This window comes from Hyperolius riggenbachi, chromosome 9 (assembly GCF_040937935.1).
Source record: "Hyperolius riggenbachi isolate aHypRig1 chromosome 9, aHypRig1.pri, whole genome shotgun sequence".
NCBI lineage: Eukaryota > Metazoa > Chordata > Amphibia > Anura > Hyperoliidae > Hyperolius > Hyperolius riggenbachi.
Genome location: NC_090654.1, coordinates 288,544,026 through 288,570,950, shown reverse-complemented (window position 1 = coordinate 288,570,950; position 26,925 = coordinate 288,544,026). Strand labels below are relative to the sequence as shown.

General features: G+C 47.7%; 1 protein-coding gene across 8 annotated transcripts in view; it reads left to right on the top strand.

The window, feature by feature from the left end:
• The window catches only part of LOC137533369 (tyrosinase-like), a 127,425-nt gene extending 101,134 nt beyond the window's left edge, over nt 1-26,291 (top strand). For all 8 annotated transcript variants that reach the window (XM_068254754.1, XM_068254759.1, XM_068254752.1 and 5 more), the window contains 4 exons: nt 6,447-7,269; nt 10,786-10,999; nt 13,019-13,160; nt 24,589-26,291. In XM_068254754.1, the coding sequence (XP_068110855.1) occupies nt 6,469-7,269; nt 10,786-10,999; nt 13,019-13,160; nt 24,589-24,769 (1,338 nt within the window). In that variant the 5' untranslated portion in view covers nt 6,447-6,468 and the 3' untranslated portion in view covers nt 24,770-26,291. The remainder of the gene's footprint in view (nt 1-6,446; nt 7,270-10,785; nt 11,000-13,018; nt 13,161-24,588) is intronic.
• Nucleotides 26,292-26,925: the final 634 nt, after the last annotated feature.

Here is a 26,925-nt window from a genome sequence, read left to right as displayed (position 1 = left end):
AAAAAAACCCATCCATATGTACCACATGCACACTAGAGTAGAGATGTCGCGAACGGTTCCCGAAGCGTTCGCCGGCGAACATCTCAGTCTCTCTGTGCTATGTACTACTTCCGGATCGCTATGACCCGGAGTAGTCCGCCTGTGCTGGCCTGGCGGTGCGCGTCCTAGATCGCGCTCCTGTTGCCGGGCACTTTCTGCGCATATGAGTGACGTCACGCTCATGCGCAGAGAGTGCCCAGCAACAGAAGCGCGATCTAGGACGCGCACCGCCGGGCCAGCGCAGGCGTACTACTCCGGGTCATAGCGACCCGGAAGTAGTACATAGCACAGAGAGATTCGCCCGGCGAACGGTTCGTGCCATCTCTAATGCACACCAGCATAAGCTGTATGTATGCTGACAATGGTCACAGACAGGGAGAGGATTATGGATTCTTTCTGAGTTATAATTTAAGATTCCGTGGGGGGCTGGTTCTCTCAAGAAGCATGGTGAAGCACGTGCATCAAGCGGCAGAGATTACAGAAGTGGCATGTTTGTACTGTGTTTACAATAACAGCATGCTGTCAGAGTAGGAGGAGACGCAGTGACATAGCTAGAGCTTATGGGGCCCCATAGCAAAACTTTAATAGGTCCCTCAGATGTAGGCGCTCTTGAGCAATGCCACCTGCCCTACCCTATAGATATGAATTGATTGGGCAATTTACATTCTTGTGCAATCTACATTCTACATAGTTCATGGGCACAGACAAAGCCAGTGGGTGGAGGAACACAAAAAGGTAATTAGTGAATACATCAAGTACCACCTGGGCCCCCTCTGTTCCAGGGCCCCATAGCACCTGCTATGGCTGCTATGGCTATTGCTATGCCCCTGAGGAGACGCAAGAGAAGAGTGAGGTAGAGAGGTCATCGTTGGGAAAAAGCTGCTTGTTGTGCTGTGTGAGGAGTCTGACAGTGAGTGAGGAGGGGGAGGCAGGAGAGCATTATTGGGGAAAAGCAGCTTGTTGTGCTGTGTGAGGAGTCTGACAGTGAGTGAGGAGGGGGAGGCAGGAGAGCAGCATTGGGGAAAAGCAGCTTATTGTGCTGTGTGAGGATCCTGACAGTGAGTGAGGAGGGGAGAGGCAGGAGAGTAGCATTGGGGAAAAGCAACTTGTTGTACTGTGTGAGGAGCCTGACAGTGAGTGAGGAGGGAGGAGGCAGGAGAGCACCATTGGGGAAAAGCAGCTTGTTGTGCTGTGTGAGGAGTCTGACAGTGAGTGAGGAGGGGGGAGGCAGGAGAGCATCATTGAGGAAAAGCAGCTTGTTGTGCTGTGTGAGGAGTCTGACAGTGAGTGAGGAGGGGGGAGGCAGGAGAGCAGCATTAGGAAAAAGCAGCTTGTTGTGCTGTGTGAGGAGTCTGACAGTGAGTGAGGAGGGCGAGGCAGGAGAGCAGCATTGGGGAAAGGCAGCTTGTTGTGTTGTGTGAGGAGTCTGACAGTGAGTGAGGAGGGGGGAGGCAGGAAAGCATCATTGGGGAAAAGCAGCTTGTTGTGCTGTGTGAGGTGTTTGACAGTGAGTGAGGAGGGTGGAGGCAGGAGAGCATCATTGGGCAAAAGCAGCTTTGTTGTGCTGTGTGAGGAGTCTGACAGTGAGTGAGGAGGGGGGAGGCAGGAGAGCATTATTGGGGAAAGCCAGCTTGTTGTGCTGTGTGAGGAGTCTGACAGTGAGTGAGGAGGGGGAGGCAGGAGAGCAGCATTGGGGAAAAGCACCTTGTTGTGCTGTGTGAGGAGTCTGACAGTGAGTGAGGAGGGAGAGGCAGGAGAGCATCGCTGGGGAAAAGCAGTGTAATGATCGGTGTAACACAGAGAGGGTCTGATTACCGGTGAACTGCAGTATCACCGAAAATACAGAATATACCCGATTATTGGCGATCTGCAGTATCACCGATAATCAGATATATCTACTAACCTCTGGACACCAAGATAACAAGTGAAATGCAACAGTATACTTTAAGTACTTCTCCAGAAGTAGGTTCCTTCCTCTAGCCTAGACTCTCCAGGAGGGAGGAGCTAGGCTGAGGGGAGGAAGGACAGAGTGTGAGTGACACCCAGAGAAGGGGTGACACTAACAGGTCTGGGAACTGCCTCTAACAGTAAGGCCAGTTCTCGAGGTCGGGCAAGCCAGGTCGTTAACACACAGACAGATAAGGTACAGATTCAGAAGGCCAATACAGAGTCCAGGAGCGAGCAGAGATTGGCAACAGGGTAACAGAAATAGCAAGGTACAGAATCAGAGTTCAGAAGAGTGGTCGGACAGGCAGAAGGTCATAACAAAGAATACAGTTCAATATTCCTATTGCTAAGGTGTGAACTCCTTGATGTCAAAACCTTTGGAAACTATGCTAGAACACAGATACAGACATGGTCTGAGTGCTACCACGTAGTGATCGCAACGGCAGACAACCAGAGAATGACCAGCACCCAGTATATATAGGAAAGCGCCTCCCCTAATGCTGGACCAATGGCAGGTGGTGAAAATGTCAGCTGACCCGCCTGGTCAGCTGACCCTTTTCTGGCTGTCATATAAGCGCTGCCTCTCAGCGCGCGCGCGTCCTTCTGAACCTGTGTGGACTAGCAGTCCCAGCCACACCAGACATGTCTTGTACTGTGACCTCTGACTCAAGCGCGGAAACCGCCGCCCCGCTCTCTATGCGAGCGGCGGTTTCCCTGCGTCCAGCCGCAATGTCAGCTGCTATGTCATGCGTACAATCCGCCGCTTCCAACGCGGACTCCACCGCTCTGCCCATGCGGCATGCGGCGGTTTCTTCGCGTTGTGCCGCCATGTTAGACACGGAAACAGCCGCCTTACTCTGAGCCCTTGCGGCGGCTTTTCCGCGTTTCCTCACAAGCAGCTTGTTGTGCTGTGTGAGGATGAGGATGACAGTGAGTGAGAAGGGAGGAGGCAGGAGAGCATCATTGGGGAAAAGCAGCTTGTTGTGCTGTGTGAGGAGTCTGACAGTGAGTGAGGAGGGAGAAGGCAGGAGAGCATCATTGGGGAAAAGCAGCTTGTTGTGCTGTGTGAGGAGTCTGACAGTGAGTGAGGAGGGAAGAGGCAGGAGAGCAGCATTGGGGAAAAGCAGCTTGTTGTGCTGTGTGAGGAGTCTGACAGTGAGTGAGGAGGGGGAAGCAGGAGAGCAGCACTGGAGAAAAGCAGCTTGTTGTGCTGTGTGAGGAGTCTGACAGTGAGTGAGGAGGGGGAAGCAGGAGAGCATCATTGGGGAAAAGTAGCTTGTTGTGCTGTGTGGGGAGTCTGACAGTGAGTGGGGGGTGGGGGGGGAGGGTGGGGAGGCAGGAGAGCAGCATTGGGGAAAAGCAGCTTGTTGTGCTGTGTGAGGAGTCTGACAGTGAGTGAGGAGGGGGAAGCAGGAGAGCATCATTGGGGAAAAGTAGCTTGTTGTGCTGTGTGGGGAGTCTGACAGTGAGTGGGGGGTGGGGGGGTGGGGAGGCAGGAGAGCAGCATTGGGGAAAAGCAGCTTGTTGTACTGTGTGAGGAGTCTGACAGTGAGTGAGGAGGGAGGAGGCAGGAGAGCATCATTGGGGAAAAGCAGCTTGTTGCGCTGTGCGAGGAGTCTGACAGTGAGTGGGGGGGAGGAGAGGGGGAGGCAGGAGAGCAGCAGTGTCTCATTTGACTTGCACAGCAGAAGGGAGGAGGTGGCACTGCTGTCCTGACCGAGGAGGAATGGAGTGGCTGAGGGCGAGCAGCTTGTTTGTTAGACTCCCAGCCAGCCAGTGTGCTATTGTGTGCTATTGTGTTAAGCTGTCGCATGTCATGTTAGAACATTAAATGATGAAGAGTAAATTGTCGGGTGCTGTGTGATTATTCCAAATCGGGAGACGAGGCATCCTCACAAGTTTGCCTCTGGCAGCAAGAAGTCTACAACCGGCCCTGTAAGTAACTAGTACAAATATTGCACTACATGGCTATGCATGCAGATGATGTGAAGACCCCCAGGTGCGATGTAATAATTAAAACAGAAAATAATATTATCTATCAACTTTCCTCCTGTAGTAAGAACAGTATGTTAAAGAAGAACTCCAGCCTAATCAAACATACTGTCATTAAGTTACATTAGTTATGTTAATTAAAATAGATAGGTAATATAATCTCTTATCCACCCTGTTATAAAAGAACAGGCAAGTGTTTGATTTCATGATGGCAGCCATCTTTTTCATGGGGCAGCCATCTTTTTGGTTGAAAGGAGGTGACAGGGAGCATGAGACACAGTTCCAACTGTCCTGTGTGCTGATCACCCCTCCCAGTTGTTAGGCAACGTGTATAACATAGGAAATCCCATCATGCTCTGCACAGCATCAGGGAAAAAAAGCCCGGGCTTTTTTTCTTTGATGGGTGGAGCTTAGCTAAAAATGCAGCTAAAAATGATGCTTTGGTAAGAAAAACAAAGTTCTGATGCTGTGAAACTGGTAAAGAAACACCAAGTCTTTTCAGTGCTGCTGAGTAGATTTTTAGTCCGGAGGTTCACTTTAAGGTATAGTAAAGAGAATTTATTAGCATGTAAAAACTCACACTTTTGTGATTTTATTTCCAACTTTCTCAGGCTACAGTGCCTAAAAAAAGAGGCGTCACACCAACCACATAAGATTGGTATAAATATAGAAAAAAGCATTATATACAATTTTTTACAAATGTGTCATTTTAAATAATAGGATAACAGAGGCGCCAACAGGATAAAAACACTAAAAGAGCTTAAAGAGACACTGAAGCAAAAAAAAAAAAATATGATATAATGAATTGGTTGTGTACTATGAATAATTACTAGAAGATTAGCAGCAAAGAAAATATTCTCATACTTTTATTTTCAGGTATATAGTGTGTTTTCTAACATTGCATCATCCTATAATATGTGCAGATTACACAACACTCAGCATTCAAAATGAGTCTTTCAGAGCAGTCTGTGAAGTAATGACATCTCCTCTGGCAGAGGAAAAGTAAATAGTCCAGGAACAGTTGAGATAATAAAAGTCAGATAACAGCCCTCTCCACAACTAACTTAGTCGGAGAGCTTAATGGCTTGTTTGCATAGAGATAACAACTGGAGTTTCTCGACTCTTCCTATACTGGAAACAATTAGACTGATGTATCTGATCTTAATGTTTTATTTCTTAGCTGTACTACACATACAAACCATAATATCATCATTTTTTTTCGCTTCAGTATCTCTTTAAAAGCCAATCTTGGTAATAGAGGAGGCAGTGGTGGATACTCCAAATAAAGTGCAACGCGTTTCGCGGGGTACAAACCCGCTTCATCAGGCAATAACAGATAGGAGTAAACAGCATCTGCCAGTATCATCAATGCTGAGTGCCTTTGAAACGCGTTGCACTTTATTTGGAGTATCCAATAAAATTGTTTTGACTGAAAATCCACAGTCGTGTGTTCTGCTTGGAGGAGATAAGTCCACCACTACCTCCTCTATTACCAAGATTGTTTTTGAAGCTCTTAGTGTTTTTTATCCTGTTGTAGCCCCTGTTATCCTATTATCTACATCGAGTCCACCCTTGGTGGAGGGTTGTACCCTTCCTTCTACTACAGAGAGAAACTTTTTAATCCTGAGTGGGGTCAGGACAATCTCTCCACCTGCTTTGACAGTGGTTGCCTACTTGGTAACCCTGGTTTGGGAGTATTAAATTAATATTATTACTCTTCCAATTATACATTACCAGTACATACTACACTATATTGGGCTCTTGGTGTTCTCTCTTTTTCTCGTGTCATTTTAAATGGTTAACAGTAATACAAATGTAATTCTTTGTACGAAAAAAAGGCATCTGTCAGTTTTGGAAGTAGCCATAAATCCTTATTAAAGGATACCCCAACTGAACTGTGACATAATGAGATAGACATGGGTATGTACAGTGCCTAGCACACAAATAACTAGGCTGTGTTCCTTTTTTTCTTTCTCTGCCTGAAATAGTTAAATATAAGGTATGCAAGTGGCTGACTCAGTCCTGACTCAGACAGGAAGTGACTACAGTGTGACCCTCACTGATAAGAAATTCCAACTATAAAACACTTTCCTAGCAGAAAATGGCTTCTGAGAGCAAGAAAGAGGTGTAAAATAGGAATTTCTTATCAGTGAGGGTCACACTGTAGTCACTTCCTGTCTGAGTCAGGACTGAGTCAGCCACTTACATACCTGATATTTAACTCTTCCAGGTAGAGAAAGAAAAAAAGGAACACAGCCTAGTTATTTGTGTGCTAGGCACTGTACATACACATGTCTATCTCATTATGTCAAATTTCAGTTCGGGTATCCTTTAACTATTTACTTCTACAAAGGAGTTTCATTGATGTCAATATAGACTGCCGTGCACTCAGTCTGTTATCTTATCTGATTGTTTTTCTTTTCTGGAACAACCTGCACTTATCATTCTGGTTCTCTCCTCTCCTCCAGGAATTCTTATTTCTGCAGAAACATGATTCCCATCTTCGCCTTCCTGTTTCTTTGTTACAATGTGGTGCAGGGCCAGTTCCCAAGAACCTGCGTCACGGAGGAGGCACTTGAGGCGAAGACTTGTTGTCCTGTTTGGAAAGATCGCAGTCCCTGCGGCGCGCTCTCAGGCCGCGGCAGATGCCGCCCCAGCGTGCCTGTAATGACGTTGCAGCATGCATTTGTACAGAGGCGCCAGGATAACGACGACCGCCTGGACTGGCCGCGGCACTACTTCACCAGCACCTGCGAGTGCTTCCGGAACTACAGCGGCCACAACTGTGGTGACTGCAAGTATGGATATTTCGGAAAGAAATGTGACCATAAAAAAACTGTCGAGCGTAAGGAGATCCGACAACTTTCCTATCTCGACCGAAAAAGGTTCTTCGGCTACCTGGCTCTGGCTAAAACCACAAAAAGTCAGGATTTCGTCATCCTGACCACTGGAAACCGCCACGACAGGAACACATACCGGTTTGTAGATGCTTCCGTCTATGACCTCTTTACTTGGATGCATTACTACTCCACTCAGTCGATCTTGGAAGATGGCGTCTTCAGTGATGACAGAAATTACGCCCATCAGGGTCCGGCTTTTCCCGGTTGGCATCGGTTGTGTCTTCTCTTCCTGGAGAGACAAATTCAGCTCTTGACGGGAGATGAAGATTTCGTCATTCCTTATTACGACTGGCGAGGAGAATTAAACTGCTCCATCTGTACCAATGACTTCATGGGGGCTAATGATGACCAGGGGGCTATGGGCAAATACTCCCATTTTGCTTCTTGGAAGGTGAGTGGTTTGTGGTCGAAATATGGCTTTGTGTTAAAGAGAACCCGAGGTGGTTTGTGTGTGTGTGTGTGTGTGTGTGTGTGTGTGTGTGGGGGGGGGGGGGGGGCAGATGGGAGACAGAGGCATGTTCTCTGCCTCATGACATGCCTTGTGCCCCCACACCGCCGCTTTCTGCCCCCCCGCCGCGCTACAGCCCCCCAAGATTAGTAACAATATTTGTTGCTATCTCTGAGGTAAACACAGGGAACGGTATTCCCTGTTCAGACGCCCGCCAGGGGCGTTCCTGCAGGGTTTCCAGAGCTGCCATTGGGCAGCTCACTCTCCCTGGCCACGCCCCAGCCACTCCCCTGCCTCCCTGTGCGCTGGTGAGAGAATGAATCAGTCATTCTAGCATCATGACGCACAGGGGCGTAACTAGACATCACTGGGCCCCCCTGCGAAACTTTGGATGCCCCCCCCCCCTGCAAAACTTTGGATGGGCCCCCCACCCCCATCTCCTTCGCTTTCTGCACAGGAAAACTGAGGACCAATGTGTTTTCCCCATGCAGATAAAAACACTTAGATCTGGGGATAGCATAGATTGCCTGATGTTTCCTTTAAGTCTACTTACCCGAGGCTTCCTTCAGCCCCTTGCAGCCGACAAGTCCCTCGTCGCAGCTCTGCTCCCAGTACATACATACACACACAGCTGTATTATTTTACTACATGAGAGCACATGCTATATGGAGGAACAACAATGACATGCTGAACATAAGATATAGTATCAATGTAACTTTGGCAAAACATTCACAATGTCACTGATTGATACTGTCATTACGGGATCTTGGACAAATGAGGCAGGGACAGTCAGACATCAATCTTACCCACTCCATTGTGTTGTAAAAGTAATCAGACACCATAAGCCTGTGTGTGATAAGAATCTAGGAAACTCTTTGGAAGTGATTGCTGGATAAGGGACAGTCTACAACTTTTTTACAAATGTGACTCCTTTGTTTGTAATGTTGTACATGAAGTCATCAGAACTTTGCAGCAGTGAGAGATGTTTTTTACGAACCCTAGGGAGCAGGGACAGTGTACAAATTCCTTATCTGTGTGGTGGACACATGCAGTCAATATAACAATGGTGCGAGAGCTGAATACGACTTTTCTCTCCATGCCCTTCGATGTCAGTGTCTTAAACTTTTCCCCCCACGGGCCCCCTGTGGCTTCTGGGCCCCCATGCGGAGGCATCCCTTGCAGGGTCTATTGTTACGCCCCTGATGACGCAGAGGTCACGAAAGTGAAAGTGGGACTGTGCAGCCCACAGAAGCGATGAGGAGCGGTGGTTTTGGAGGTTACCTGATGCACTCTGCCCCCTGGATCAGATAGCCTAGATTTTTTTCAAGCGCCTACCTCGGGCTCTCTTTAAAATTAGTAAGGATAATCAATGAGATGCAAATAATTTCTCCTTGCATTAAAATTTCATGTAAATGATATGCAGCTTGAACCTGGGCCAATAAAAATCGATAATAAGATATAAAAATTGCTGTGCCCCCTATTCAATATGACTAAATAGATGGAAAAGACACAAGTCCACAATATAAACACAAATCCAACAGGTGCTTGCTTTTCCTTGTTTCTTAATGAGTATACAGTCAGTGCGCTGTGCAAGAAAATCCTCTGGATTGGAACAAAGATAAAAATAATCCACTGCGCGCTTCCAACCTAAAAGCAAATAGCATACATAGTGTAATCCTGTTTCAACTATAATTACAGATATCACACATCCACTGTGTAAGTGACCACTCGTGATCCCACCACCTCTATTATAAGAGCGGCTCACCAGATTGTAGCCACCAGATCAGGGTGGGGTACTCGCTCAATATATGGTACATTGGGAACATCAATGATCCATAGCCAATTTCCCATAGGGTTAATTTCTTTTAATCCTCAATAAAACACATAAAAACTCTCATTGCGCAATATATAGAGACAAGATAAAATCATACTGCGCTTCTCGCGCCCTCCATACACTTACAAGCTCCCCTTAGGGACTGGTAGCATATCACAGCGGCAAGTCTGCTGGGCCGGGTGTGCCTCTCTGAGTCCGTACGCGGCGTCCCGCTTGGTCCCCTCACGGCGTTCACCTCACCCGAACTTCCGCATACAGCGTCAGACGTACTGGCTCCGCCCTACGCGTTTCGTCACAATGACTCATCAGGGGCTAGCGTTGCCAGTACGCCAGCCGCATAAGTAGTGTCTCGCACGTGACGTCAGCGCCTCCCTCCGTATAACGTTGCCCTGAGGCTCACCACTACATGTAGAGTTATTGTATTTATTATAGGAGGGCAATACATGTAGAGTTATTGTATTTATTATAGGGAGTTGTAGGTAAAGCACTTAGTAAAATGACCACAAGATGGCACTATGGATATATATGGGCCACTACGGAGCATGCGCGGCCTAGTATATATATGTATACATTGGGGTGGGGGAATACACTTAGGTAGATTAGGAGTTGGTCCTGTATTAGATTAGGGAGGAATTGTTGTGTACTGTATATATGTGAATCTGTAATGGCAGGTGACAGTGGTGAGCCTCAGGGCAACGTTATACGGAGGGAGGCGCTGATGAGAGTTTTTATGTGTTTTATTGAGGATTAAAAGAAATTAACCCTATGGGAAATTGGCTATGGATCATTGATGTTCCCAATGTACCATATATTGAGCGAGTACCCCACCCTGATCTGGTGGCTACAATCTGGTGAGCCGCTCTTATAATAGAGGTGGTGGGATCACGAGTGGTCACTTACACAGTGGATGTGTGATATCTGTAATTATAGTTGAAACAGGATTACACTATGTATGCTATTTGCTTTTAGGTTGGAAGCGCGCAGTGGATTATTTTTATCTTTAATAAAAATCGATAGAAACGTATTCTGATTCGTCTAATTTCAAGCTGAATATACTGTAATTAACATGAAATTTTATTGCAAGGAGAAATTATTTGCATCTCATAGATCATCCCTAAAAGTTACCCTCTCTCTGTCTCATCTATTCATAATTCTGCACAAAGCAGAAAGCAAAATTGACTGTATCCCTTTTCACCACGCTGCATTAGCAATTAGATGCTAAGAGCAGAAGTCGTTGACACACATTTTTATTTTTATTTATTTATTTATTTTTATTCACATAAATACCCATTAGTGCTGAAAAGAATAGATTGTGTTTGTCACCATATACAAGTTGAATTATGGACTCTGGAACAAACTACAGGGTAACCCATACCTAAGTAACACAGTTATCCCCATATGTAAATTTGTGTGTGTGGGGGGAGGGGTTAAGACATTTGCGATTTTTTTTTTTTTTTTAATTAAAAATTGTGCCCATAACGTATAGCTTATTGGTATATTTATGTAGAGCAAAACAATTTTTGAGATAAAGTAAAGGAGGGGTGTGACCTGATTGAACACAACTTTGTTTACAAAAATACAAAAAAACTTTATTAAACTTATATTTATGTATTTCCGTTCTTCAGTCTATTTGCAGTGGGTATGACTATGAAGACGCTTATTGCCTCTCTGCCGCGGACGAGTGTCAGATGGAGATACTGCACCGAAAGCCCGGCGCCAATCCCAGCGCCAGAAAACCACCCACCTTCCAAGACGTGGAGGACACCCTGAAGTGGAGAAAGTTTGACACACCCCCCTATGACATCACATCCAGATACAGCTTCCGGAATGCCTTGGAAGGTGGGTGTGACAAAAGACTAACCTGCCCTCTACCTACATCTATCACTAACCTACCCCCTATCTACCTACGCCTAACACTAACCTACCCCCTACCTACACCTATCACTAACCTACCTCTTATCTACCTACGCCTAAAACTAACCTACCCCCTACCTACGCCTAACACTAATCTACGCCTTACCTATGCCTAACACTAACCTACGCCCTACCTATGCCTAACACTAACCTGCCCCCTACTTATGCCTAACACTAACCTGCCCACTACCTATGCCTAACACTAACCTACCCCCTACCTATGCCTAACACTAACCTATCTCTTACCTAAACCTAACACCAACCTGCCCCATACCTACACCTATCACTAACCTACCTCTTATCTACCTACGCCTAACACTAACCTACCCCTACCTATGCCTAACACTAACCTATCTCTTACCTAAACCTAACACCAACCTGCCCCCTACCTACACCTATCACTAACCTACCTCTTATCTACCTACGCCTAACACTAACCTACCCCCTACCTATGCCTAACACTAACCTACCACCTACCTACGCCTAACACTAACCTACCCCCTACCTACGCCTAACACTAACCTATCTCTTATCTACACTTAACACCAACCTGCCCCCTACTTATGCCTAACACTAACCTACCCCCTACCTATGCCTAACACTAACCTATCCCCTACCTATGCCTAACACTAACCTACCCCCTACCTACACCTATCACTAACCTAACTCCTACCTACCTACGCCTAACACTAACCTTGCCCCTACCTACGCCTAACACTAACCTGCCCCCTACCTCCACCTAACACCAACCTGCCCCCTACGTACGCCTAACACTAACCTACCCCTTACCTACATCTAACACTAACCTACACCCTACCGACACCTAACACTAAACTACCCTTACCTATACCTAATACTAAACTACCCCCTACCTATGCCTACCACTAACTTACCCCTGCCTATACCTAACACTAACCTACCCCCTACCTATGCCTAACACTAACCTACCACCTACCTACGCCTAACACTAACCTACCCCCTACCTACGCCTAACACTAACCTATCTCTTATCTACACTTAACACCAACCTGCCCCCTACTTATGCCTAACACTAACCTACCCCCTACCTATGCCTAACACTAACCTATCCCCTACCTATGCCTAACACTAACCTACCCCCTACCTACACCTATCACTAACCTAACTCCTACCTACCTACGCCTAACACTAACCTTGCCCCTACCTACGCCTAACACTAACCTGCCCCCTACCTCCACCTAACACCAACCTGCCCCCTACGTACGCCTAACACTAACCTACCCCTTACCTACATCTAACACTAACCTACACCCTACCGACACCTAACACTAAACTACCCTTACCTATACCTAATACTAAACTACCCCCTACCTATGCCTACCACTAACTTACCCCTGCCTATACCTAACACTAACCTACCCCCTACCTATGCCTAACACTAACCTACCACCTACCTACGCCTAACACTAACCTACCCCCTACCTACGCCCAACACTAACCTACCCCCTACCTACGCCTAACACTAAACTACCCTTACCTATACCTAATACTAACCTACACCCTACCTACTCCTACCACTAACCTACCCCTGCCTATACCTAACACTAACCTACCCCCTACCTACACCTAACACCAACCTACCCCCTACCTTCGCCTAACACTAACCTACCCCTAACCTACGCCTAACACTAAGCTACTTTTACCTATACCTAACACTAACCTACCCCCCACCTACGCCTAACACCAACCTAACCCCTACCTACACCTAACACTAACCTATCTCTTACATACACCTAACACCAACCAGCCCCCTATCTACGCATAGCACTAAGCTACCCGCTACCTATAATTAATGCTAACAGCCATAACACTCTTGCCTGACAGAGAACAACTTTTTGAGTGCACATTGTTTATGAAACAATAGACTGTTATCTTGGCTTCAGCTTTCACTCATGGTTTTTGCAGGATTTATGCGGCCATCAGATGGGACAACTCGAGAACGCAACATGCACAACCTGGTCCACGTATTCCTTGGAGGAACCATGTCCCAAGTGCCAATCTCCAGCAACGATCCAATGTTCTTGCTGCACCACTGCTTTGTGGACAAGTAAGTTTTACCTCTAAATCTGACAACTTATTGTCACTCTGTGTTTTATTATTATCATCTATATATATAAAGTCGGATGTATGTATGTATGTGTGTGTGTGTGTGTGTGTGTGTGTGTGTGTGTGTGTGTGTGTGTGTGTGTGTGTGTGTGCGCGTGCGTGCGTGCGTGCGTGCGTGTATGTATGTATGTAAGTGCGTGTGTGTATGTGTGTATGTATGTATGTGCCACGATCACGCAAAAAAGCCGTGACCGATTTGGACGAATCTTGGTATACATATCCCTTACTACCTGGGATGATATGTTCTGGGGGTCTCGCGTCCCCCCTGCACACCTGGGCGGAGCTACAAATAGCAAATCAGATTCCACCCATTCATGTCAATGGAAAAAATGTAAAAGGCTGCCATTCTCACAGTAATCAAGCCAGAGTCCCCACACTTGGCACAGGTGGTCACTTGGTGACCGAGGTTACAAATCCAGGAAAAGTGGGCAGAGCATAAAACAGCCAATCAAATTACAGCCAATCATTTTCAACGGGAAACTGCAGCCATTCTTACACTGTTAATCGCAGGGTTTTCAGACTTGACGCAGTTGGTCACTGGGTGACTGAGATTAATATTCAGGAAAGTGGGTGGGGCCTACAGCAGCCAATCAAAATTCACCTATTAATTTTGAAGTGGAATATTTAAACTGCTGCCATTCTTACACTGTTTATAGCAGATGCTTAAAACTTGCTACAGTCGGCCATTGGGTGACTGGGGTTCAAATTCACTAAAGGGGTGGAGCCACAATCAACCAATAAGATTTCTTGCTGGATAAACTGCTTCCATTCACACATTTTTGATGCCAGGAACCTGAAAGTTCACAAACTTGGTCATTGAGTGACTTACAAAAAAGGTGTACATATTAAAACAGCGCCTGGAAAAAAGGGCGCGGTATATAGCCGAAATTATGTTTTTTTAATCTAAAACAATATTTGTCATTTATAGCTATGTAAATGAAAATCAAGTGCTAAATATGTTGAATAAACGGAAATGAAACGGCAAAATACCAGCTATAACAAAAAACGATATCGGAAATGAAACGGAAAAATAGCGTCTATAACAAAAAAATGATATTTACACTTGTATTAACCACAATAATACAATTGTAGATATTACAGGTATTTTACTGCAACTATACCTAACTGTACTCTCACACAGATCTCTTCCTATCCCTACCCCCCCCCCCCCCCCTTTGTGTAAATATACATAATTTAATAAATTGTATACAGTATATTACAAATATTGTACTGTAACTATACCTAACCCTACTCTCACACAGAACCCTCCCTGTACCTATCCCTACCCCCTAGACCCCCCCCCCCCCCGGTGGTGCCTAACCCTAAAACCCCCCAGGTGGTGCCTAACCCTAACAACCCCCTGATGGTGCCTAACCCTAAACCCCCCTGATGGTGCCTAACCCTAAGACCCCCTGGTGGTGCCTAACCCTAACCACCTCCCTGGTGGTGCCTAAACTTAACCACCCCCCTGATGGTGCCTAACCACACCCGATGGTGTCTTACCGTAACCACCCACCTGGTGGTGCCTAAACCTAACCATCCCCCTGGTGGTGCCTAACCCTAACCACCCCCTGGTGGTGCCTAACTCTAACCAGCCCCCTGGTGGTGCCTAACCCTAACCACCCCCTGGTGGTGCCTAACCCTAACCATCCCCACTGCACAAACACCCTTACACACATAAAAACAATAATATATTTAATCCATAAAATAATTCGCTACAAATAACATGATTAGAATAATTTATATATTTTAAATAGAATAAATAGCCTTAAAATCACGTACACATTAAAAATATTATAAATAGAAAAATGTATTTATAATAGAATAAATAGCCTTACAATCATGTTGGCATTCAAAATCTTAAAATAACAGTAATATTAAAAGCAATATTTTATAAGATAATAAATCTGAAAATTATAATGGACGCATTATAATTCTGAAAACAAGGTTAATACCTATATGCTTGAAAATTATATTTAAGGATTATAGGTATAAAAACAAATTTTAAAAGTGTAAACGAAAATTTACTAGTTACACTCCTAAAAGTGAAATTTAAAAATGATAAAATAAGGCAAACCGAAGTCAAAACGAATTTGTAAACGATATTTGTAATAAACCTTATTCTGTAAATGAAAACTTTTGTTAACACGATCCCTGCAATCGCTATTTTTCAAGCGTCGCAATTTACTCTCTGGTGCCCAATAGCCGATATTTTGCATTGCAGTCTATGGCGGCGCCCTTTTTGTCCATTAGCCATATGCACCCTTTTCCTGCTTCCACAAAAAATTGGGCGGAGCCAAAAACATATTTCACTCAGAAAATATAAACTGCAGCCATTCTTAAACTGTTAATGGCAGGGTTCTCAAATTTTGCATAGTTGGTCACTGGATGACTGAGATTAATATTCTGGGAAGTGAGTGGAGCCTATAATTTAGAAATGTGGGTGGAGCCTACAACAGCCAATCAAAATTCACCTATTGATTAATAAGGGGAATATTTAAATTGCTGCCATTCTTACACTGTTAATGACAGAGGCCTCAAACTTGCTACAGTCGGTCATTAAGTGACTGGGGTTCAAATTCACTAAAGAGTCGGAACCACAAACAGCCAATCAGATTTCTTTATTTGATAAACTGCTTCCATTCACACATTTTTGATGCCAGGAGCCTGAAAGCTTACAAACTTGATCATTGAGTGACTGTGTGTCAAGGTTACAAATACAAATTTCACTGGAAAAATGCAAACTACAGCCACTTTTACACTGTTAATGGCAGGGTTCTCAAACTTTGCACAGTTGGTCACTGGGTGACTGGGATTAATATTCATAAAAGTGGGTGGAGCCTACTAAAGCCAATCAAAATTCACCTGTTGATTATTAAGGGGAATATTTACATTCCTGCCATTCTTGCACTGGTAATGGCACAAGCCTCAAACCTGATACAGTTGGTCATCGGGTCACTGGGGTTCAAATTAAGAAAAGGTCGTGGTACCACAAACAGCCAATCAGATTTATTTTTTTTCAATGGGAAAATACAAATTATTGATACCAAAGACTGCAAAGCTAACAAACTTGGTCATTGAGTGTTTGTGCGTTAGGGTTAGAAAAAGTGGGCAGAGCCAACACCAGCCAAATACATACCTGGGCAACGGTGGGTCATGAGCTAGTTATTTATAAAACGCTGTGTGTTATGCACCTATTCAGTAAGGAGACCTTGGGCAAGACTCCCCAACACTGCTACTGCCTATTGAGCGTGCCCTAGTGGCTGCAGCTCTGGAGCTTTGAGTCCGCCAGGAGAAAAATAAAGTACTTATTTTTTACCTAAAGGGACCCTAAGCTCAGGCTCAAAATGAAATTTAGACTTACCTGGGGCTTCTTACAGCCCCCCCCCCCCCCCCCGTACCTCGCAAAGTCACCCGGCGTCCTCCTGGCTCCTCTTAGAGTCCCGCCGGCGTCCATGTCCAAATTCCATTTTGAGCCTGAGCTCCGGGTCCCTCAAACTGTAAGGAGAGCTAATGCATGTCATTTAAAGAGACTCTAATGTCTCAAAAAAAAGTTTTTTTTATTTCACAAATATGTTTAATACTTTATCCCTAACTAAACCGCTGCATCCCCGCCCCAGTATGCTATCTAAATCCCCCCCTAACTCCCCGGGGGGCAATCCGGGCAGCGCTTCCGTGTGAGGCAGGGCTATGAGCTGCAGCCCTGCCTCACACGCGTCTGTCAGCGGCGGATCTCCGCCTCTCCCCCACCCCTCTCAGTCTTCTTTCACTGAGAGGGGCGGAGGAGAGGCGGAAATCCGCCGCTGACAGACGCGTGTAGAGGCAGAGCTGCAGCTCATAGCCCTGCCTCACACGGAAGCTAATGCTGGCAGCAAAATCCACAAAAAAGTCGTGGATTTTGTGGGGGAGAGGGCGAGCGAGTTAGGGGGTATTTAGATAGCGTACTGCGGCAGGGATAAAAAATTTTTAAGAGACTTCAGAGTCTCTTTAAGGAGAGATCAATCCTCTATAATAAAACCCAAGCACCCCTGCGTACTCCTGTCTCTGTGTCATTGGGTCTGTGCTTTTTGCTACTGCACACGTGAGACAGGGGGATGGGGCCAGTGAGCCGGGCAGGTGTGTCTGCGGGCAGATGGGCGCGCGCGCGATCGGCGGGTATGCGCGCAGCGGGTGCATGCACATGCGCACTGTGCATGCGCTCTGTTCAGAAACAGACCTAGAGCCCGTTTATAAACGGGCTTGGGTCCATGGGCGTCCGCACATACGGCAAAACCGGGCATCTGCCCGACCCTGGCCGCCCGCTGCCTTCCCCTGGCCGCGTTCCTGTGCAGCCAGCAGGAGGGGAGCAGCGCAGAGAAGAGAGAGAGCTATGGGTACAGTGGGGAAGGGCGGACGTCTCCCCCCCCCTTCCCTCACCTTAGAGGGCTCTCTCTCCCTCGCTTTCCCCTCCGGAACGAAGTGTGCAGCGGCTGGGCAGCGGGCGGAAATTACCTCGTCTCGCTCCTGCGCCAAAAGTTCTGGTGCCGCACTTTGGTCTGGACCAGACCAGAGTAGCGGCTAATCCATCCGTCGCGTGCGATGAGACGAGGTAAGTTCCGCCCGCTGCCCAGCCGCTGCACACTTCGTTCTGGAGGGGAGAGCGAGGGAGGGAAAGCCCACTAAGGTGAGTGCCCATAGCTCTCCCTCTTCTCTGCGCTGCTCCCCTCCTGCTGGGGCACACCTGGCTACTTTTTCTGGGCACATATCCCCCTGGCTACATATACTGGGCACATATACCCCTGGCTATATATACTGGGCACATATACCCCTGGCTACATATACTGGGGACATATACCCCTGGCTATATATACTGGGCACATATACCCCTGGCTATATATACTGGGCACATATACCCCTGGCTATATATACTGGGAACATATACCCCTGACTACATATACTGGGCACATATACCCCTGCCTACATATACTGGGCACATATACCCCTGCCTACATATACTGGGCACATATACCCCTGCCTACATATACTGGGCACATATACCCCTGCCTACATATACTGGGCACATATACCGCTGCCTACATATACTGGGCACATATACCCTTGACTACATGTATTGGGCACATATACCCCTGGCTATATATACTGGGCACATATACCCCTGCCTACATATACTGGGCACATATACCCCTGACTACATATACTGGGCACATATACCCCTGCCTACATATACTGGGCACATATACCCATGACTACATATACTGGGCACATATACCCCTGCCTACATATACTGGGCACATATACCCATGCCTACATATACTGGGCACATATACCCCTGGCTATATATATACTGGGCACATATACCCCTGCCTACATATATTGGGCACATATACCCCTGCCTACATATACTGGGCACATATACCGCTGCCTACATATACTGGGCACATATACCCTTGACTACATGTATTGGGCACATATACCCCTGGCTATATATACTGGGCACATATACCCCTGCCTACATATACTGGGCACATATACCCCTGACTACATATACTGGGCACATATACAACTGACTACATATACTGGGCACATATACCTCTGGCTACATATAATGGGCACATATACCCCTGGCTACCTGTTCTGGGGACATCTCTACCCCTGGCTACCAGTTCTGGGGACATCTATACCGCTGGCCACCTATTCTGGGGACACCTATAGACCTGGGGCTACCTATTTTTGGGGAACCACTGCTGTCAGATTGAGTGTATTTTGGGGAACTGCTGCCAGGTGAGAGGTGTCTACATATTTAGGGGGCATTTTGCCTATTTATGTGAAAATGCTGTCTATTTATGTGCCTCAAGATTGCTGAATTTGTCTTGTTGGGGGCCTCATGATTGCTGAATTTGTCTTGTTGGGGGCCTCATGACTGCTGAATTTGTCTAGTTGGGGGCCTCATGATTGCTGAGTTGGTCATGTTGGGGGCCTCATGATTGCTGAATTTGTCTTGATGGGGGGGCCTCATGATTGCTGAATTTGTCTTGTTGGCAGTCACATGATTGCTAACTGCGAGACTATGGAAAAAGCTGAATCATCATCATATGAGACAATAGCATTAAACCTACTTTTTCCGCTTTTTAAAACAGAAAATGAAACTGGGAGGTTCTAAAAAAATGAATAAATTTTTCAGGAGTAGGATGGATGAAATTGTTTATCTTCACAGTTTATTTTCAACTTGGATTTTCCATAATGTTCACTTCCGGCGCCCCTGCAGGCAGCCACGGCACACATCGGCTCCTGGAATCAAGGGGATTCCAGGCGAAATTTCACCATAGGAGTTTTACTTTTACTTTTCTTTTTTACTTTACTTTCTTTTATTTAGTGTTAGCCCAGTAGTCTTAGTCTTAGTTTAGTTAGCCCTAGTAGTGTAGCAGTCCAGCGGACAACCAGTAGTCCAGCGGCAACCACCGCAACATCCGCCTACCTCCTGCCACTGAACGGAGCGGATGAGCAATAACACAGCTCCCGGCCCTCTCCACGACCTCATCCAGCTGGCCCCTCCTGACTCGGCTCCTTCAGAGCCCCCCGCCGCGACCTTCAGAGGGACCGCACCTGCAGCCAAGCCGCTCGGATCCGCCGCGGTCAGCCCGGCACCAACAGACTCCGGCAACCACCGCAACATCCACCTACCTCCTGCCGCTGAGCGGAGCGGTTGAGCAACAACACGGCTCCCGGCCCTCTCCACGACCTCATCCAGCTGGCCCCTCCTGACTCGGCTCCTTCAGAGCCCCCCGTCGCGACCTTCAGAGGGACTGCACCTGCAGCCAAGCCGCTCGGATCCGCCGCAGTCAGCCCAGCACCAACAGACTCCGCCACGTGAGCTGCTCCTGCCGCTGCGCTGCCGGTCTGCTCATCTCCTCCGCAGTGGCCCCCAGCGGCGGACTAAGCCTCCACATCTTCGCTGTGGCCCCCCCATGCGTCCAGTGGCGGACAAAGCGCCTCCACTCTCCGCTGCAGGACTACACTACACCGGCCCTCTGCTCGCCGCACAGCACGCAGCACCTAGCTTTAAGGCCTAGCCTGCGTGGTACGCCTCCTTAAAGGCACAGGCCCCAAGCTGGAAAACTGGCCTCCTGCCGCAACGAGGGGACAGCATCAGCCACAGCTGGAAGCGGTGTTTCAGCTAAACTGTGAGTGTTGCCCAACACGTGTTCTCCTTTGTTTTTACCATTCTGCTCAGCACGTGTTTTTCTGTTTGTTTTCCTGTTCTCCACTGGCCCGTCTGCACCCCGCTCCGCAAAATGCCTGTACCTGCCCCCCACTAGCATGGCCAGGCGCAGCCACACAGACCTTGCCGTGCAGATGCTAAACCCCCCTCCTGCGCGGCACATTGCCACCCACTCACGGGAGGATCTTTTGGAATGGGAGGGCCACGCTGTCAGAGAAACGAGGGCAGCTCCGCTTCTGTGGGACTCAGTCTGTGCCCATATTGACCACCTCACCAGCTCCACCAAATGGGCCCCAAACAGGCGTCGCTACAGAGGGTGCAGGGCGGGGGCACTTACGAAACTCAAGAGGAGAGGCCTGCGCACACCCCTTCCCGCCATCATACTATCGAACGTTCGGTCCCTTCCAAATAAGCTTGACGAACTGCTCATCCTGCTTGGCAACAAACGCAAGCTGGAAGGGTGCACCCACATCCTCTGCTTCACAGAGACATGGCTGAAAGACGCCATCCCCGACAACTCCCTTCTCCTTCAGGGATACAACCTCATTCGAGCTGACCGCGACCCGACTCTCTCTGGAAAAAAGAAAGGCGGGGGCATCTGCCTCTACATCAACACCGCTTGGTGCACCAACACCACCACCCTGTTCAAATGCTGCACACCAGACATTGAGCTCCTTCTCGTAAACTGCAGACCAGTGTACTCCCCTAGAGAGTTCTCCTCCTTCGTTCTGGTCGGGGTCTACATCCCACCCGATGCAGACACTTCAAGTGCCCTGGGCAAGCTATGCGACTCCATCACCCAGTGGGAGACATCCCTTCCAGACTCCCTCTTTATCATCCTGGGGGACTTCAATAAAGCCAACCTCCGCTGGGAGCTCCCCCGCTACAAACAGCATATAACGTGCCCCACCAGGCAGGAGAACACCCTTGACCACTGTTACACCGTGCTCAAGGATGCCTACAAGGCCACTCAATGGGCTCCCCTCGGCAACTCTGACCACTGCCTTGTCCGCCTGATTCCCACCTACAGAAGGCAGCTGGGGTCCACCAAACCAGCCCTGAGAACTGTGAAGAAATGGTCAGAGGGGGCCAAGCAGCAACTTCAGGCCTGCTTCGAATGCACCGACTGGTCAGCCCTGGAGTCACCCTGCCTGGAGGAATGGGCTGAGAACATCACGTCCTACATCAGCTTCTGTGAGGAGTCATGCATCCCGACGAAGAGCTTCAAAGTCTTCCCCAACAGCAAGCCATGGTTCAATGGCAAGCTGAACCAGCTCAGGAAAACAAAGGCAGCAGCTCACAAATCAGGCACCCCAGAGGAGTTTCGCGAGGCCAGGAACACCCTAAACCGCGAAATCAAGGTGGCAAAGCGGAACTATTCTGACAAGCTGCGCCTCAGTCTCCAGTCCAACAATCCACGGGAAGTCTGGAGAGGCCTAAGGGCAGCCACGAACCTGAAACCCCCCCCTCAGCACGCTCCACCCAGCACAGAACTTGCCGAGAAACTCAACGAGTTCTATTGCCGGTTCGAGAGAGACCCCCTCACACTTGAGGCACAAGCAAGCGCACCAGAGACGTCATCCGGCACAGGTCTGGTAACTGTCCGAGAAGCTGATGTCCTGAAACAACTCCGGTGGCTCAACCCCAGGAAGGCCTCAGGCCCGGACGGCGTGTCATCTTTCTGCCTGCGAACCTGCGCAACCCAACTTGCTCCTGTCCTCACCCCTCTCTTTAACAAATCACTGGCCGAGGGCAAAGTTCCAACCTGCCTTAAAAAATCCACAATCATTCCGGTTCCCAAGAAGCCAGGAAACTGCGATCTCAACAACTATAGGCCAGTAGCACTCACCTCCACCATCATGAAGATCTTGGAAAGGCTGGTCCTCCACCTCCTGAAGCACTCCACGGACTCCCTCCTAGACCCACTTCAATTTGCCTACAGGCCAAACAGGTCTATCGAGGACGCCATCAACATCACTCTGGCGTACATTACAGAACATCTTGACAACCCGAACACCTATGCCCGGATCCTTTTCCTTGACTTCAGCTCAGCCTTTAATACAATATGCCCAAACATTCTATACGACAACCTTGTTAATCTTGGCCTCGACCCCCTGCTGTGCTCCTGGATCAAGGACTTCCTCACAGACAGGACACAACGAGTGAGGCTCGGCAACTGCTCGTCACAGGATAGAACCACAAACACAGGAGCCCCGCAGGGGTGTGTACTGTCACCTATCCTGTTTTCCCTCTACACGAACAGGTGCACCTCTTCCGCTGACTCTGTCAAGGTCATAAAATTCGCGGACGACACCACCATACTTGGGCTCATAGGCAGCGACGGCGAACACGTGTACAGGGAGGAGATCGCACGCATCTGCAGGTGGTGCAAAGACAATCAACTGGTACTCAACGCTACAAAAACAGTTGAGCTTATAGTGGACTTCAGAAGGCGCCCTCACCCGCTCCACCCGGTCTTCATTGAAGGCATCGAAGTCGCCAGGGAGTCGAGCGTCTGTTTCCTGGGTGCCACCATCACGAAAGACCTTAGGTGGGCTGAAAACACCTCCAAGGCCCAGAAGAGGGCTCAGCAGGGGCTGTTCTTTCTGAGGCAGCTGAGGAAATTCGGGATGCCGCGGGAACTGATGATCACCTTTTACACCGCAACCGTGGAGTCTATCCTTTGCTCCTCTATTGTTGTTTGGTACGCTGGCGCTACTGCGAGCGACAGACTTAAGCTCCAGAGAGTAATCAATGCCGCTGAGAGGATCATCGGGTCCCCCCTTCCACCTCTGGATCTCCTACATACCTCCAGACTGTGGTCTAGGGCAAACAGAATACTGAACGACCCTACTCACCCTGGCAGCCGATACTTCGACCGTCTGCCTTTGGGACGCCGCTACAGATCGATCCTCACCAAGACCACCAGACATTTGAACACTTTCTTTCCCCAAGCTGTTCTCCTACTGAACTCGAGCTACCACCCCTGCAAAGCCCCCCTAGCCGTGCACTGATGCTGCACTACTGCCCAACTACGTTCCACCCTCACCCTCCCCCCCCCCCCCTTGTAATCTGTTTGATGTGTGCAGTCTTTTTTTTTTTTTTAGCCCCTTCTCACATCTGTGTAAAATCTGTATCTGCATACTCCTGCCGTGTGTACCACAAAAAATTCCGGGTGCGTCAGTTGACGTACTTGGCGAATAAAGCTGATTCTGATTCTGATGAGTTAAAACGTTTGTATTTAGTTTAAATTGCTGTTGGCACTTTGTGATAAGTAAAGTGACTTTGCAGTTTGGACACTCGACCTCCAAAAGGTTCGCCACCACTGTCCTAATCTAATGTCCCACCATTGCTTAGTTCATGTAAACTTGTCTCCACCCACGACCACACCCACATTCTGGTTCATGACCACACCCATTCTTCGGCGCGGCGCATGACGTAGCCCCATTTTTTTGCGAGCGCGCCACACAACACCACCCCAGACTTTTGGCGCGGCGCCGCCCCACTTTTTCCTCCCCCCATTTTGCCCCCCTGGAAATTTTTCTGCAGACACCCATGCTTGGGTCTACTAGTTGTTAATAAGTAAGGTAAGATAGTTGAACAGAAAGGGCTGGATTCTCTAACCAGTGCTAACTCAGTTAGCACGTGGTAAGGCTTTGCACATGTAAACTAGGGTGCTAAGTAGTTTGCATGGGCAGAGCTGTTACTGTTCACATGCTAGCGCGGGTAAAGTTTTGTGCGCACCGCTTCGTGTGCAAAGTATGCTTATCATGCTACTTAGCACGTGAAGTGGCTGATTTTGCATGCTTAGCGGTGCACGCAAAACTTTACGCGTGCAAACTCATAAGAGCGTAATTAGCGCACGAAGAGGCAGTTTGCACGTGATAAGCGGCTTTTCACTGCCGTGCTAACACTTAGCACACTTTTGTGAATCAAGCCCAAGAGCTTTGTGAATCCGCCCCCCTGGAGATGGTCACACTACTTTGTACTAAATGTCTGCAAAGCTGGACACCATAAAAAAACAAACAAACAATTACTTACATGATTGTGGCAAAAATAAAGACAGAAAGGAAATGTCTTTCATTTTTGCTTTATGAATGTTGTCTGGTCTTTAATATATATTTTAATCTCAACATTGTATCTTTTGCAGGATCTTTGAAGAGTGGCTTCGCAGACACAACGCGACGGTGGACTCGTACCCTGATAATGATGTACCGGGACAGGGAGCCACGGAGTGCTCCACCCCCTACTTCCCCTGCTATCGGAACAAAGACCTTCTAAACAGATCCTACAAGTTTGGATACACCTTCTCAACATACAAGAGAATGTAATGGTCCGCTAAGCCAGGGCTTTTCAACACTTTCACTAACTGTACCACTGTTATCTCCTGAAAGTTTTCAAGTACCACCAGCCAGGGGCATAGCTAGAAATCAGGGGCCCCATAGCAAAGATTTAATTACTCCCTCCCCCCCAAAAAAAGCCCCAAAAGGTTATTAGGCATCTTTGTGCCCTCCTTCCTCACTCAAATTATAGGTATCCAAAGGGGCGCCCAAATAGAAACAGCCCTAAAGTAATAGTAGCTGGAGGTACCCCTTAGGTAGACCACACTATAGGTAGCCAAAGGCTCCCTCTCCCTTCCCAGTATAGGTAGACAAAACTAGCCCCGTCAGTATAGGTAGCCAGAGGTACAGTCAGGGCCGGATTTGTACTCATTACCGCCCAAGGCCACTGTCACCAGCCATTTCCCTTCAGCATAGGTAGCCAGATGACCCCTCCCCCCTTTCCTTCTGGTATAGGTAGCCTGATGACCCCTCCCCCTTTCCCTCCAGTATATGTAGCCAGATCACTCCTCCCCCTTTCCCTCCAGTATAGGTAGCCAGATGACCCCTCCCTCCTTTCCCTCCAGTATAGGTAGCCAGATGACCCCTCCCCTCTTTCCCTCCAGTGTAGGTAGCCAGATGACCCCTCCCCCCTTTCCCTCCAGTGTAGGTAGCCTGATGACCCCTCCCCCCTTTCCCTCCAGTGTAGGTAGCCTGATGACCCCTCCTTCCTCCTCCTCCAGTATAGGTAGCCAGATGACTTCCTTAATCCCTCTTTCCCCCTTCCCTTTCAGTATAGGTAGCCAGCTCGCCTTCACATCGCAGCATCCATCAGTGTCCCTCATTTCTCCGCCCGTCTCTAGTGCAGAAGCTTCCTTTTCCTTTCTGTCTCCAATGCTGCCCAAGTCTATAGCCGCCGGCCACAATGCAAACGTGCACAGAGAGCAAGGTGGCTGCTGCACAGGCGGCAAGCTTACAAATGCTGCACCAGTTTAGCCTGCTGCTTTGGTGCCCTTGCTCCTGTGGTGCCCTAGGCCATGGCCTAAATGGCCTTGGCCTAAATCTGGCCCTGGGTACAATACTTCCATTTGTGCACTCTGTTTCCATCAGAAATCCTCCCATTCCATTATTTCCGATTCTTTTGTTCGACTGCCTGTAAGTACCCTCCCATATTTAGATCCATTCCTGCGTTAGAGTAAGAGCTGGGAATGAGCGCATTTGTACGAAGCATGCATGAGTTTACAACCTGTGCATGCTCAGTAAAAGGAACTACTCACTCACGTATGAACAAATGAAGATGTGCGCAAGCGGTTCCTTACAGAGCATATGCAGTTCATAAACTCGCACATGCTCAGTACAAAAGCACTAATTCGTGGCTGCGAATGTGGAGCAGGGGTGTGGCTGAAGACAGGAGGGCGCTTACAGATTAAATCCTAATAGTAAGCTATGGAAGGAAGGGACGCTTTTGGAATTATGTGCAGAAAATAAATTTAACCTAAAAAAAAAAGTGCACTTTCATTCCAGAGACACTGAAGCGAAAAAAAAATGATGATATTATGATTTGTATGTGTAGCACAGCTAAGAAATAAAACATTAAGATCAGATACATCAGTCTAATTGTTTCCAGTACAGGAAGAGTTAAGAAACTCCAGTTTTTATCTCTATACAAAAAAGCCATTAAGCTCTACGACTTTCAAAGTCCTGGAGAGGGCTGTGTTCTGACTTTTATTATCTCAACTGAAAGTAAACAAATGTCTTTTTCTCTGCCAGAGGAGAGGTCATTAGTTCACAGACTGCTCTGAAAGAATCATTTTGAATGCTGAGTGTTGTGTAATCTGCACATATTAGAGAATGATGCAATGTTAGAAAACACACTATATACCTGAAAATAAAAATATGAGAATATTTTCTTTGCTGCTAATCTTCTAGTAATTGTTCATAGTGCACAACCAATTCATTATATCATATTTTTTTTTCGCTTCAGTGTCTCTTTAAAACCAATATATGAGTAAAGCAGAGGTTACTCAATGAGCGACCACCAAAGACATTATACATCATGAATTTACACTGTCCCGGGGACACATGCAGGCCCCAGTGAATATGCTCTCCTTCACAATTGTGGGTGCTTCTGGGAACTAGTCAGGAAATTAAAAGCCAGGGGACCCTGA